General features: G+C 40.1%; 1 protein-coding gene across 1 annotated transcript; it reads right to left on the bottom strand.

Moving 5' to 3' along the window:
* Positions 1 to 2190: 2190 nt before the first annotated feature.
* Positions 2191 to 14933, bottom strand: LEPROTL1 (leptin receptor overlapping transcript like 1). Its single transcript, XM_037526000.2, has 4 exons — positions 14846 to 14933; positions 8772 to 8847; positions 5713 to 5899; positions 2191 to 4490 (listed from the first exon to the last, which is right to left on the bottom strand). The coding sequence occupies exons 1-4, from the start codon at positions 14859 to 14861 to the stop codon at positions 4374 to 4376; spliced, it is 396 nt and encodes a 131-aa protein (XP_037381897.1). The 5' UTR covers positions 14862 to 14933; the 3' UTR covers positions 2191 to 4373.
* Positions 14934 to 15939: the final 1006 nt, after the last annotated feature.

The following is a 15939-nucleotide window of genomic DNA, read 5'->3' as shown; positions in this document are numbered from 1 at the left end:
CTTACATCATTTTTCATTTTTGCACAATTATGCAATTTCATTTTGGTTGTATTCCCCATACAATTGAACCCCCCCTTATTTTGACCCTAATACTTTCTCTCCCCATCCCTCTCCCCCAGTGTGTCTCTGGTTTATAGTTGCTTGTTGATTTTGATTTTTACTTTGTATTAATTATTCTTTTTCCTGGTCCCTTATTTAGGTTTTCTAAATTCCTGCTATGAGTGAGACCATCTTGTATTTTTCTTTTTCTTTCTGACTTATTTCACTAAGCATGATCCCTTCTAGCTCCATCCATGTTGCTGCAAACTGCATGTGTTTATCTTTTTTGATTGCTGAATAATATACAAGAACTGGGGTACAGGCCAGAGGTGTGGGAGTGAGAGCATTCACCAGAGACAGCGGGAAACAGAACAGGCAGATTGACGAAATACACTGCTAAGGGGAGCAGCGGGAGTGACAGGAGAGGTCTGCCGGGCCACGTGGGACACTCATCGGCTGGCCGGGATGGAACCTGTACTGCAGAGGCTGCGGACAGCTTCACAGAGTGGTGCTCAACACCGGGGAGGTCCGGGATGGGTAACTTTGGATGCTTGATTTAGAAACTATATTCTTTGTCCTTTTCTGTATTGTTCACTAATTGCATGAAAGTTCCTTTCCATTAAAGGTTTTATCTGTTTTGTCTTGATGTGGTGGATGGCAGAACCTATTTAGAGCAGGGTTTCTGGGGTGCCCCTCTTCCTACCCTGTAACAGTTGCACAACTGATTTAGTAACTGGGTTGCGTCATTCTTTTCCCCTGACAAATTAGAAACAAAAGGAGTTAAGGAATACTCAGTTGTAAGAAAGGCAGCAAAAACACAACTTGAGAAAAATACATGTTTCTGGGGTAATTTATGGTAACCTTAAAATTCAAATTAATCACTATATTCTAAGGAAGTATAAGAAACTTTAAGTATTTAATATTTTTCATTAAAATGGCTAAAAAAAGCAACACAAATGTCAGTTTTTTTTGAGTGAAGCATCAGTTATCTGGAATACTTGTAAGATATATCCTCTTTTCAGGGAATGCCAGAAAATTAGGAATTCTACAGTAAGAGATCCCTAATCTTCACTGATAGAAGGGACAACATGGACTTAGGTAGAAGAAATACAAATTTGACTTTCTCACCAATTGTATGCATCACACAACATTTTGCAATCTAAAATGTACATATCCTTTAACATTGTTAAAGGCTGCATGGCTACTGGTTTAATTTGATGCACTGATTATCTGAAAATTATCTGAAACTTAAGAATCTGGGCATTGAAGATAAATATCCTACAACTTACTTTCTGGGGACAATGCACCCAAAATCTTATTAGAGTAGACACTAAGAACCTATGATCTAAACTTTTTAAAGTGTATGAGGTTTTAAGTAGGGCAATGGGGGACAAGATTCATGTTTGATAATAGAGCACAGTACTCTTCTCTGCTCACTGTACCACAGGTTATTATTTTACCTTTAACTGTGCGAAGTGTTGGTAAAGGTAAAATGCTCCATATTGAATGGTAATGAATATATAATAAAACATGCAGTCATAAAAATATCTGAAAAATGGGCCTCCCTGGTGGCACAGCGGTTGATCACTGGATTGCGAAGCTGCCCACAGTCTCTGCAACGCTGGTTTGATCCCCGGCCGCCAGGCGAGGGTCCCACATGGCACGCAGACATCTCCTGCTGCCCGCTGCTCCCCTCAGCAGTGCACTTCGTCAGTCTGCCTGTTCTGCTCTCCGCTCTGGCTCTGGTGAATTCTCTCACCCTCCCATGCTTCTAACTGTACCCCAGTGCTTATATAAATAAATAAATAAATAAATAAATCTTTAAAAAAAAATCTGAAAATTTAAGAACAAGTAAAACCTTCACTTTAGGATCAATAGTCTTTTTTACGTCAACAAAATCTCCTGTTTTCATAAAAGGTTAGGTAAAAATTCTACCGCCCAAGATAATCAATAGTTTAATGATAGTTGAAAATCATAGGGTTCATTGTAATCTTTGTTACTATGGCTTTATTTTAGAAGTAAACTGCTCAAGTCTAAGATAATAACTAATGTCACACTTGCTTTATATCACATCATTAAAATGGTTAATGCACTTCAAGAACTGAAGTGTGTAATACATTTTCATTTCAAAAACACCCACAAACTAAAATAGATATTTAAAATCTTTATTGTTTCATCATCAAAAGTTTTCTTTCCATAGAAGAAGGGCAATGCAGTATCAGTGCATATTCTATGGAAAGCTCATACCTCAAGTAACTAGCCTAGAAATCCAAGACAGCACTATGTCAAGCTAGTGTGCAAGGTTAAAGACACAATGCTGCCAATGCAATTAGTATACAGAAAGAATATGCAGCTATTCGAAAAAGAGTCTATGGCCAAGTGAATAAAACAGTAGCAGTGCACTGCACTGACAATCTAGAACAGAAAGCAGCAAAGGACCAAAGCATGTACTTTCTGCAAGGAAAAAATGGAGTAGATCATAGGCACAGAGTCCCCAACTGTATCACCAGCTGTCTAATTCATTTGTCCCTGTACCCTCTTCTTTGAGTCTGTAACATTATAACACTATAAGCCACTGTCAGACTAATGTGTAATATGGTATAGCCACATGCAGATATTTCATTCTGCTTCCCATCTCACAGAGAAAAGTAACAAGTTCGACGAGCAATAAAACCTGTGGCTTTTGGGTATCTTTAGTAAAAAGCTGAACAAACTCAAAATTTGTTCCCATTTTCTTGAGAAATAAACTTTATAAAACAATAAGAGATAGCTGTCATGATTATTCAGTTTTGTCTGAAGGCAGAACAATTTTTATGTAAGTATACTGAACAAACATACAAATATCCTTAACAAAATACTCTCAGACCAACTTGAACATTTTTATAACTAGCTCCTGAAAAAGTACTGATAATTTTAAAAAGCAAATGTACACTACAATTTGATAATGCCTGGTTACTGGGAATTTTTTGGTCACGTTTGTGTCTGAAGCTGCTATGCAGCTGGATTTGGCTACTTTGCATTCATTCACACAATAAATGCCATTTAAAAGGAAACAGCAAATCTATCATGATGAAATCAACAGTGGAGAATTATACAGGAAATTTGTCTTAAATATTTAAAATTACATATGATATAACCTTAGAGAATAAGAACTACAATTACCCCATGGTCTAAATCTTAATTGTTAATGCATGAATTATCTGCAAGACTAACAAGTCACTTGTTAATCATATCAAGGCTTTGCGGGGTAGGGGCACTCTGAACGTATGGCATAGCAATTAATCTCCAGGTAAGTTAAACATTTCTAATTTAAAGTGTATTAAACTATATTTACGAAGTTATTTTACTTAATATATATAACATATAAAATAAGTTAAAAGAAGGAAGCAGGGAAAGGATTTTCTGGCATATGTGATGCAAACATACAACTTTCCCTTATCAGTAGTAGCTCCATGTATGCCCATTTTATCCATGGTAAAACATGAAAGACTGATAGAAGATCAAGTTTCACTTATAAATAGAAACAGGATTCAAAAAATGGAATTTTAATATTGTTTCTTCCCACAATGCAACTCACTCTACTTTAACTGTAATAAACATAAATAAAAACTGTATCTCAAAATCGGTTTTTATACCCTTAGGTTTAATAATAAATTCTAACAATTGAGAAGAAAAGCACTTCTTTATAGCAATCACATAAAATTATTTTCAATACACAAAACACCTGCTTACTGGCAAAGCCAGCAACCCTTTATGGAGGGCACGGGCATTAATACTTGGCCCTTCTGAGGTATAAATGCAGCTATATTTGCTCTGAGTATATAATCTATAAGGTCTGCATGTTTGCATAAAATTGGGAGTGATGTCATCCTGACTGATTGAAAACTTATTTTTACAACTTTTTGAAATAATGGAGGTTAAATTATTTTAAGAGAAAAGATGTAATTTAGCCCAGTTAAATACAGCCAGCAGAATTCTGAATTCTTAACCAATGCAAATGGTTATTACATTTAAAAAATGTTTAACATTGCATATTGATTAAAAAAAAATACTGAATAGGGGAAACACATAAATATTTAAGTTCAGCAGGACACCACAAACAGCATACTATAGTTAAGTGTGAAATCAATCAAGCTTTTCCAAAAGAGAAAATCCTTTTAATCCTTCAGCAAGTCTCTGTGAAAATAGTATGCTTACAATAAAAGTGAGAAGGGAGCACCTAGAATACCCCCAAGAGGCTTGCTACACCATTCAGCATTACTGCCCCATCTCCTGTGTGCATGATGACCAACAAATGACAAGAAGTCCACTTGACAATGGTTCAGAAATTCTTTTCACCACTGCTGCCAGCTGAAGTCATCATTACTTCCAAAGACCAAGAAAAAGCCTAGTATAGTTGCAAAGATGACTGTGTTTCCTGTGAGAACAAGTGCACAAGCTCCCCACTCAATCTATGGAAATAAGATATAAATACTCAAGTTAATAGGCATATGAAAACAAAAAGAAAATGAAAAGCAAAGCAAGCTCAAGTTGTATTATGTGCTGATTGGAAACTTATTTTTACAACCTTTTGAAATAATGGAAGTTAAATTATTTTAAGAGAAAAGATATATTTTAGCCCAGTAATACAGTTGTACGCCAATCATGATCTAAAACACATAAGATTTGTAATAACTTTCATATGACCAAACACTTAGTGGTACTTCTATACTGCTTTTATTTATCTTTGGTTTCTTTAAGATGACAAAGTCAAAGCAAGCTTGACCTCTGGGCTCTGAAGAGGCAGCCCAGAATTCTACAATTTTCTACTTATAAAGATATTTGCTTTAGGGCCTCCTTGGTGGCGCAACGGGTTGAGCACAGCACTGTGAAGCTGTCCATAGCCTATGCAGCATGGGTTCCATTTCGGGCCAGCCATGGAGATACCCACATGGTGCGGTAGACTTCTCCTGCCTCGCCCGCTGCTCCCCTCAGCAGTGTTTTCAATCTGTCTGCATGTTCTGCTCCCCACTCTATCTCTGGTGAATTCTCTCACCCTCCTGTCCCTCTGGCCTGTACCCCAGTTCTTGTATGAATAAAAAAATAAATCTTTAAAAAAAATAAAGATATTTGCTTTAATTCTTTCTTAGTGAATCCAAATTTTTACCTTGAGAGCAGATAACACTTAAAGCATTGAGATGAAAACACATGCATATATGTCTTCCTCAAAGAAGAGGGTAGTTAAGTACTCCTTCATGCCTTCTCTGCCTCTAGGAGATAGAGGAATGCATCTGACTGGTGAGTTTGGGAGGAAGGTGAGTACACATATTAAGTATGTATTACTACCCCCTTCTTTTTTTGTACATTCCATTTTGTGAAGAATACAAGATCTCCTGAGGTCTTTCAAATTCTAAGTTGTTTATGGCAGGTATGTGGTAATTTAGCACTTCATGAGTTGATATGCTCAATTCTGAGTGAAGTATTGGCAAGCCAACTTTGTTTGAGCTTTAAGCCATGCTCTTCAAGATCATTTTCATCAGTTAATAAAAACAACAAAGGCAAGGATTTTATTTTTGTCCTTCAGGCCTCCATGCCTCTTATCTCTTTTTTACATCACTTAACAAAAACATTTTCCTGAGAAAAACTTAGCACAGGTTAATATAAAATCATAAATAGAAGAATGTATTCACTTACCAGATGTGCTCTGGCAAATACAATAGGGAGTCCAAAAGCTGAGACAACAATGCCTGTTGTAAGAAATATGGCCAGTTCCTTACACGCATTACTCATAGCATCTGTATCGTCTACTAATCTTCTTGCTATGCAGTATGGAATAGGTGAAAGGATGTAAAAAAACAGAACAAAGAGGGGCCAGTATTGGCTAGAAAAAGAAAAATAAGTTAATGTAGTTTTTGCTATATGTTATTTTCCTACACATGAAATATGCCTTTTCTTAATAAGGATCAACGGAATATTGCAAGGTACGAAGCATGATACAATTTAAAAATAAGCAGTAACCTAAAGACTGAAAAGAGAAATATTCAGAGTCATGTTACTCAATTATGACACAATAATTAAATATTTCTTATATTAAAAGAAAATGCTTTATAAATTATAACAATTGGAATCAACAACCAAAATTCAATTTTTTTTTTCATTTTAGGTTATGAATAGAGGCATCTGGGAATATTACCAGAGTAATTTTTGAAATTAAGATTTAGTCCTTTGTCTACTAATGTATGACAGCCTTAACATCAATCTGAAATATCCCCAACTTTACTTAGGTCATTAGGAAATTCCAAAACACTGAAATCAAAATATAGAAAATGAATTAAAATTACGATTGAAGACTTTCAGCCAGAATACCAAATTTATTATCACAAAAAGATGGCTTTTAGCTTACATTCTAGCTAATTGTGTTACAGTAGAGGCATTTTCTTGTTTAATAATGTAACTATTTATGGAAGATACTACCATTGGAGGTAGAGGGGACAGCTCTGCACTATTTTTTGCAACTTCCTGAAAGTCCATAATCATTTCAAAAGAAAAGTTAAAATGAAAATAGATGGTCATAAAATAAAATACCCATCATAATAGAGTACTATGCTCCTGTATTCTGCCTATTCTCAGAAGTCTCATGAGGTATTCCAAGTTCTAAGTTTTTTAGGGTAGGTCTGTGGTTGTTTAGTGCTGGGTGAGCTGATGTGCCCGGGTCTGAGAGTGAATTATTGGCAAAGATTTATATTTTCCTGAATATTTTGAGAAAAAAAAAAATCACAATGCTTAAGAATAATTAAAAAAAAGAAATCAGAGCACAAAGAGTAAATTCAAAGTTGCCCATGCTTCCTCTGCTTTCTCTTTCCCACTCTCCTACAGGGTTTCCTGTGGGTCCTTCCACATTTTCATACAGATAAAGTATAAAAATATAAATAAATCTCTGTAGTTTTTCATTTAACAATATATCCTCAATAACTTTACATACAGCACTTGTAGCTCTTCATTGTTCTAAGATTGCCTAATATTTCCATTGATGGATATGGCATAATTTAACCATTTTTTAAACAGATCTTTAGGATGCTTCTAGCTTATTTTGTTATTATAAAAGACTCTAGGAGCCTCCCTGGTGGCACAAGGGGTTAAGACTCAGCCTGTGAAGCTATCTGCAGCCTCTGCAGCAGGAGTTCGATCCCTGGCAGGCCAGGGAGCTACCCACATGGCACAGCAGACCTCTCCGGACTCACCTGCTGCTCCCCCTCAGCAGTGTACTTTGGTCCATCTGCCTGTTCTGTTCCCCACTCTGTCTCTGGTGAATCCTCTCACCCCCCACATTTCTGGCCTGTACCCCAGCTTTGTACGCATAAATAAATAAATCTTTAAAAAAAGTAACAAAGAGGGCCTCCCCTGGTGGTACAGCAGTTGAGTGCTGGGCTGCGAAGCTGCCCGCAGCCTCTGCAGCACCGGTTCAATCCCAGGCCACTGGAGAGGGTCCCACATGGCGCGCAGACCTCTCCTGCCCTGCCCACTGTTCCCCTCAGCAGTGCGTTTCATCAGTCTGACTGCTCTATTCCCCGCCCTGGCTCTGGTGCATTCTCTCACCCTCCTGCGCTCTGACTGTGCCCAGTGCTTGTATAAATAAATAAATAAATCTTTAAAAAATAAAAATAAAAAAGACTATCATGAACATCTAAACTCCCTTCCCCTATGTCTTCACAAATCTTTGCAAGTAGATTTGTATGAGCTCTATGAAGTGAATGGGCTACTTCAAAGAATACACCCGTAAGTCACAAGCAAACTGTCTTCCAGAAGATCGCTATTACTTGTACTTCCACCCATTGTATACAACAGAGCCTAGTTGTCCATATTGTATATTTTTGTCAAAGGATGTAATTTTCTTTAGAATGAGGCTGAATATATATTCATGTGCTTATTAGCAATTTGCAATTCTTTTTTATTTGTTCATTTTTCTACTGGGTTGTCTATGTTTTTCTTACAAATGTGTCCTATCAATTTTCAAATGTTATTTCTATTCTAAGGAAAATAATGTTCTATGACTTTTTTTTTAAAAGACTTTTTTTAAGGCTTTTTTTTTAAGATTTATTTATTTATTTGTTTGTTTGTTTATTTGTTTATTTATACAAGTACTGGGTACAGTCAGAAGCCCGGGAGGATGAGAGAATTCACCAGAGCCAGAGCGGGGAGCAGAGCAGGCAGAAGGACCGAAGTACACTGCTGAGGGGAGCAGCGGGCGGCAGGAGAGGTGTGCGCGCCATGTGGGACCCAGGTGTGCATGCCATGTGGGACCCTCCTCCGGTGGCCGGGGAGCAGCTGGGGATGGGGATCGAATCTGCGCTGCAGAGGCTGGGGGCAGCTTCGCAACCCAGCGCTCAACTGCTGCGCCACCGGGGAGGCCCTCTATGACTTTTATTTCTTAGCCAGTCTCCTGACTGTTTATGGCATTTTTCTGAACAGTTTAATTTTCTTGCATTTAATTTTATTAATAGGTGCTCAAAATGGAGCAGTAGCATTGGTTTACTGGGTAGCTATGTGCCATTAGTGACCCGCCAGTAGTCAAGGAGCCACAGCCAAAAGTTTTTTCTATACCATAGCATCCTAAAATCTACAAATTTTAAGTGAAGATATTTTTAAAAGGTCTGTCTTTGGTAAATAAACATTTCTTAGGGATACTTCTATAATAGTAAAAATGCAGAAAAATTTAACCCTCTAATCCTTAAAAAAACAAAAATTTTACATACTTGTATTTTGGAAGGGCACATCCAAGCATCAGAAACATCAGCCCAATTGCTCCTCCAAAGGACAAACTAATCAAAGCTGCAAAGTAAATGAAAAGTCAAATAGAAATGTTAGTTAAACTAAATTAACATTATTTTTAAATCACTATAAGCAATCTGAACACTTACCTGTGATCTCTGAAGCCAAGAAGAAAACACAAACACACACAAATGTATTTAAAGTGAGTGAGGGCAGAGGAGTGAGGGCGGAGTGGGGGTTGGCCTCCTTGGTGGCACAACACAGCACTATGAAGCAATCTGCAGACTCTGCAGCACAAGTTCGATCCAGGGCAGGCCAAGCAGCAACCCACATGGCGCAGCAGACCTCTCCTCTCTCGCCCCCTGCTCCCCTCAGCAGTGTATTTCAGTTAGTCTGCCTGTTTTGTTCCCCACTCTGTCTCTAGTAAATCCTCCCACCCCCAGCCTGTACCCCAGTTTTTGTATGCATAAATAAATAAATCTTTAAAGTGAGTGAGACATCATAAAAGTGTAAGTTATCTAATATTAGAATAAATCTTTTGTGGCACCTTCAAGGCAAAATAAAGTGACAGTAGTTTCAAAGGCTGACCTATCATTTGTGCACCACCACATTCCCCAATTGCTGGTTCCATTTCTGATGAGTATCTCAGTTGCCAAGATCAATGGTCCTCCAGGCATCAGAATTATATTTACCCCACAGATCATTACAGTTTTGACAAACAGTGTGGAGAAATGCCACATTCTTGGCTTTACTGGCTTTTAGAAGCCTCATCCTGTGAGGAAAACTCTCTGGATCAACTCTCACTTCCTGCACATATACCCCCAGTGTACATAAAATTGATAAGAAAAAAGTACCCAAGGATATCTATAGTTAATAATTCTGATTAATTAATTTTGTTACAGACCTTTAAATAGTTTGCAAAATTACAGCTCCCCTAATTTCCTAATCCCTTAGAAATGTGAAAGGTAATGGATACAATCCTTCTGTAGTATTACTATTTTAAGACATTAACGCAAGCAATAGACGCAATCTGAAAGTGAAAGTTTCTAAAGTTACTCACTTATACACTGTACAAAGCATAATATTTTGTAAAGTGTTTTCACATGTATCAGTGAGTAGAAAAAGCTTTGAGTTGCATAGTTAATGACCTAAAACAAGCAAAGAAACAAATGATCAATTTATTTTGAGTTCAACAGAACCTATTTCTGCAACTACAGTAATTAAGAGAAGAGCTTATGTTTGTATTTTTTTAATGATACACTCTATTAACCTTTAATGAAATGATTAAGTTCCAGAGTGCAGATCTACAGGACAAAAGCTAATATATATAAATAAAATTGACAGTAAAGAGGTCAATTGCTTCCAAGTACTACATACGTTTTTTTGAATTAAAATGGTGACAGTCAGGCCTCCCTGGTGGCGCAAGGGGTTAAAATGCAACCTATGAAGCTATTCTCAGCCACTGCAGCAGGAGTTTGATTCCCCAGGGTGGCCAGGGAGCAACTCACATGGTGCAGCAGACCTCTCCTGACTCGCCCGCTGCTCTCCTCAACAGTATATTTCAGTCAATCTGCCTGTTCTGTTCCCCCCTCTATCTCTGGTGAATCCTCTCACCCCTCTTCCCACACCTCTGGACTGTACCCAGTTCTTGTATGCATAAATAAATAAATCTTAAAAAAAAAAAAATGGTGACAGTCAAGGACCTCCGCTGACATGGAAGCTTGGCAGATTTAGTTTCCGAATTAAGATCTGATATAGATCACGTAGATTTATGATGTAGATTCATATGCACATCATGTCAACCCTGAATACATTTACTGAGTCCTTAACGCCATACTTCAGTTACAGAAAAAAAAAAATTGCACTTTTACAGCAAAATTGCACTTGTTTACAGCAAACGAGGAAACTGAAGTTTAAAAGGAAATGCAATGTAACCTATAAGCACAGCACTGAGTTTATCATTTATTCTCTTCTGATCAAAACAGATTCTCACCATGTACCCTGCCTTCTGTCACATATCACATGAGGCTTATTCTCTGCATTCTAGTCACAATGAGCCCTCTTTCCTTTCCTGAAAGCAGCAGGCGCTCTCACCCACATGGCTTTTGCACATGTTGTCTTTTACCTCAGACATTTTCATTCATTCTCGTCATTCAAGAAATATTTACTGAGAGCTAAATAGATAATAGGTGCTGGGATATGTTAATATGTGAGACAAGTCCTTTCATACAAAGGAGCTTGCATTCTTGTCCCCCTCCTTTCTTCTTTCCTCTGAGTTGACTTTTCCTTCTGATGTCAGCTCAATCATTTCTTCTTCAGTGAAGTTTTTCCAAACCTCCCAACTAGCCCAATTCCCCTTCCTTTCTCCCTCCCTCCCTCCCTTCCTTCTTCCACTCAAGTATCTATTGAGTACCTTGTGTATATCATATATTGTCTTGATACGGACATAAAGCAATGAGGGAAAAAAAAAATCAAAGCTCTTGTTCACATGAAGCTTATATTCTAGAGTGAGAAGAAAATGATTTTAAAAGTATAAGCAAGTAAATGTCAAGTGCTATGAAAAAAATCAGATACAGTATGTAGAGTAAGAGGATGCTATTCTAGACACAATGGCCTGGGAAAATGACTTTTTTTTTTTAAGATTTATTTATTTATACATACAAGAGCTGGGGTACAGACCAGAGGTGCAGGGGCGGGGGTGTGTGTGAGAGGATCCACCAGAAACAGAGTGGGGAGCAGAATAGGCAGTTACACTGAAATACACTGCTGAGGCGAGTAGCGGGGTAGACAGGAGAGGACTGCTGTGCCATGTGGGCCATCTCCCTGGCAGGGGATAGATATCGTACTGCAGTGGCCTCGGACAGGGTCATAGTGCTACGTCTTAACCCCTTGTGGCACCAGGGAGGCCCCTGGGAAGATGTCTTTGATGAGGTGATACTGGAGCAGAGATTTATATAAACTGAAGGAGTGTGGCTATCTGGAGTAAGCATTCCAGGCAAGATATGCACATGAAGCTGTCTACACTGTATGGTGCCCTCAGGTTAGCTACCACAGCTATACTCTTCTCACATTGATCTGTATTGGTCTTTCCTTCCAAACTGTTCACTCCATAGAGGTGGGGAAAAACTGTTTACTCCATGGAGGCAGGGAAAATGTTGATGGCACACGCTAGCTCTTAACACTCAATAACAAGTATTTGTAGAATGACCAAAGGAAATCAAAAGAGAAAAGGAAGAAAAAGAGGTTGGAGCGGGGAGGGAAGGAAGAGGAGAAAGATAAAAGAGAAGATACAGAGTGGAGCGCCCAAGATAGCAGAGAAGAAACAGCACATAACTGAGAATCAGGAAGCACTGGGTCCTAGCTCCTACTAATTACTAACTAGCTGCTGAAATAGCTGATCTGAGTGTCAGTTTTTCTTCTGAGTTGAAGTAGATCTAAAATGCAAGTAAGTCTCTGAACACTAAAGATACTTGAATAAGACATGTCCATTTTTTGAAATGCAGTTGTTAAACATTTGAGTTCACCACACTACAAACACTATATGGTGATGCCATATTTCTTAAGAAGTTGTTTATCCAAAACAATAGCTTAGAATCCTGAAGGAAGCAACAGTCAAAACGAAAGAAACAAAAGCAAATGCCACAAGGTGCATATACTAAACCTAACATTCTTTATAATAAACCTGAAAGTCATTAATTCACTTTTTTTGTGACACAAATGTTGTACGGGAATTGCGGTGGAGTGAATTTTTTGATTTTTAAGGAATTATCTATGTTCATTTATAGATATATGTATTTCCATAGGCAATTCATAAACCCAGAACAAAATAAGGTAACCTTCCTTTACCAACAGTGATTACTATATCTTGTAGCCCAAAGTTCTATAAACTTGAACATCTTGTTTCCCAGGTTGAAACAAATGAGAAATAGGAGGGAGACCTGCACACAAGCAAGAACCTTTCTCTGACCGAAAATGAGACTGAAAAAAAAAAAAAACAAAACAAAACAACAAACGAACCTCAAAAGGCATACCAATTTGTGGTAATCTTGGCCAAGAGACAAGTAGTCTTAAGACTTCAATGGTCTCTGAGGATAACATTCTATGATAATTAGTTATATCTTTATCATCAAAAAATCAAAGTCTAAGTTCTTTCAGCAAACTCAAACAGCTGATGAAAGATGATTTCCTTTAAAAAAAAAAAAAAGTAACTAAAATGACATTAGATTCAGGCATCAAAAAATAATGTATCTTGACATCTCACCTGCCAGTAACATGGGATAAGATAAAGTCAATGGAGTTAAATACACTTCTCAAAAGTAGTCTCAAAACTTGTAAAGTTTTCCTAGTCTTATGAATGAGCAACTGTTGATTAATACACAAATTTCATCATTTGTGTATAAAATGTTGTCCTAGGTGACACATCATCAAGGCAATAATTTATACTGTAATTAAGTGATGCAACAATTGGAAAGCAAAACTTAGATGCTTCTGGTTTCTACTCCCAAAGTCTCTGGGGTAGGGATGGAAGAGGCCAATTATTTGAACTCTCTAGTGACAAGTGCTGGTTCTGGTTCTGTGATTACAAAGAACAGGGGGAGAAGGGATCAGCTCCCTAGCCTGGGAGTAAACTGAGAATTAATGGGAAAATCCAATATATGCCAAAGTAATATAGGTAAATGGTTCAGCATCAACACTCATATCAACATTCCTTCCTAATATAATGATGACAGGACAAAGGGAAAAAAAACCCTGATAAACAATCATAACAATCAGACAATCTTACTGAAACCGAAAGTGTTAAGTGCAATACCATCGAACACACTTTCACCCGATCAATACTTATGTAGCATTGGAGAAGGAAATTATAAAATACTTTTAGACTCCTGCATTCGATACTAAAGAAATGTGAAAACCAGCAGCATCCGAAAAACCACAGCATTGTCATAACTGCCTTTCATACAAAATTTAAAGTGATCTATTATAGTTCAAAGAAGACTGGAAAGTTTTAGCTGCTAAGATGACAAGTATTTATATGGGAAATGTCAGACATTCAAAACAAACAAGAGACAGTAAAAAAACGAGTCTGGGAAAGTAGCTCAGTAAGTTATGTTTAAAGGAAATAAAATGCACAGTAAAACACTGATATCAAAGTTCTCCACTTCCTGTTTGTCCACCACTCCTACAAAGAGGCAGGTCAGGATATCAAAGCCATTCGTTTATAAGAAGTTGAAAATGTTCATGGAATTTGCTTCTAGCCACTAACAAAATTAACAAACAGTTGGAAAGAATGCAATACTCCTTCCAAGAAAATACACAAACAAGAGTATTTCCCCCTAAGTTCCAGCACTACTTTATTTAAAAAGGAACGAACTAAATACAAACTTTGCAATGTGAAAATGCTGGATCATGCGGTTTAGGAGGGGGTAGAGAACAGGAGCACTTAGGGGTCGCTTACACGGTCTACCCTATTTAACAAAACAGCACCAAGCTACGAGCAGAGGTCCTGAAGTGGATGTAACCGCCGAGGCTTCGGCAAGAACGGTCCCCAAGCTCTCCCAGGGGCGTTCCTGCGGGGCTTGGCTTAGCTCAGCACCCCGAGATCACACTTGTGCCTTTAAGTGGGAGATGACACTGATTTCCCGTAACTGGCATCCCTGGCGGCCTCAGCCCCCCAAAACCCACTCTGGCCGCGTCTCTTGTGCATGCAAACTCCTGCAAAACGAGTGCGACGGCCCAAGTCGGCGCGGGACTCCTAACAGACCGCGAACCACTTCTTTCTTTGTGCGGGGGGCGATGGGTGGGAGACAGGCTGCCGAGATGGGGAGAGAGTGGGGCTGCGGAGCAGGCGTCGCCCCCGCCGTCCTTTGCAGGCGGGCGCCGCGCCCACCCCGGCTCGCGGGCTGCGAGGACCGAGGCGGGGGTCGGGGGTCGCGGCCGGCGCAGGGACCCCCGTGGCGCGCGCCGGGCCCAGGAGGTGGCGTGCGGGGGCCGCGTGGGACCCCTTCCCTCCCTCTCCCGGCGGCCACCCGGCCCTCCGGCGCCCCCGCCCCAGGCCCACCTTTGATGCCGGCCATGGCGGTGACGTCTCTAGTGGCTCCGGGACCCGAGGCGGCGGCCGCGAGACCCGAGGCGCGCGGCGGCGGCGGCCAGACAACACCCGGAAGTGCGCGACGCAGCACTTCCGCCGGCGGCTCGCGCTCGCGCGGGGACGCGGTGGGCGCGTCGGCCTCGGGGCCGTGGGCCCGACCCCTTTTTCACTTGCGTGGCTCCTCCGCGGGTTTCCGCCCTGGAGGCTTTCGGCCCGCGCCCGGGTTCCGGGGCCGTGCAGGCGCCGCACTCGTTGTGCCCCTCGGGGTCGGCGGAAGCTGCTGGCTGTGGCCCGCGGCAGCCTCCCTCCTGTGGGGGGCCGCGAGCCGGAGGGGCCGCCGAGCTTTGGGAGGCCGGCTGTGATGTCTGTGAGGGCTAATTTTGCGTTCTTTAAAGTGCACACTTTTCTCTTTCCTCCCTAGCCTTGCAGTAAGAGAGAAGTAAGGCCGAAGGGGTGGCTTACACTTGGCTTCTCGGTTTCCTACTCAGAACTGGGGTTCAGGCAATGTTAGGGGGAAATGATGTCCTGAGCTATTTTCCTCATTTCCCCTTCCCTTGTAAATAAACCTTTTATTAACCTTTCGCATGTGCCTGCAGTAGAGCATTGATAAGTCCTTTTAAGCGCGTGGGTGAGGACCCCCAGTCAGGCACCCCGTTTTGTATTGGGGTTGCTCTATAACAGCAAGAGCCCATCGCCAGAGATCGCAGTGGGACCTGGTAAAGGGTGGATCTCTTGGGCGTCAGTGAGATTCGCAGGATTTACATAGTAACCGGGATGGGAAGAAAGGAGAAAACAGAGGCACAAATGCATTCATTTGAGTCATCTTACACGTTTGTTAGAGAACATCTACTAGGTATCGGGAAAAGGCACTGAGGTGAGCCACACTAGGCAGCAGATTCTGCCCTCAGGGAGCTTGCAGTTTTGTGAAAGAAACATAAAAAAAAATTGTGAATTTACAGCAGTGATAACAGCTAGGCGATGGCTAGGTAGATAGTCCATGAAAGCCTTTGATTTAGATCAGTCATGGAAGAGTTCCCTGAGGGAGTGTAACTTGAGAAAAGGGA

Source organism: Talpa occidentalis, unplaced genomic scaffold (assembly GCF_014898055.3).
Source record: "Talpa occidentalis isolate TD23 unplaced genomic scaffold, MPIMG_talOcc4v2.1 talOcc4.4, whole genome shotgun sequence".
Classification (NCBI taxonomy): Eukaryota; Metazoa; Chordata; class Mammalia; order Eulipotyphla; family Talpidae; genus Talpa; species Talpa occidentalis.
This window is presented reverse-complemented; position numbering and strand designations above follow the sequence as displayed.

Bases quoted from the DNA above. Each gene is read 5' to 3' on its own strand.
- LEPROTL1 (XM_037526000.2), bottom strand. The intron at 5,900-8,771 runs GTATGTAAAATT...TTCTTTTTCTAG, and splicing joins TGTGCCCTTCCAAAATACAA to CCAATACTGGCCCCTCTTTG. The intron at 4,491-5,712 runs GTAAGTGAATAC...TTATTTCCATAG, and splicing joins TATTTGCCAGAGCACATCTG to ATTGAGTGGGGAGCTTGTGC.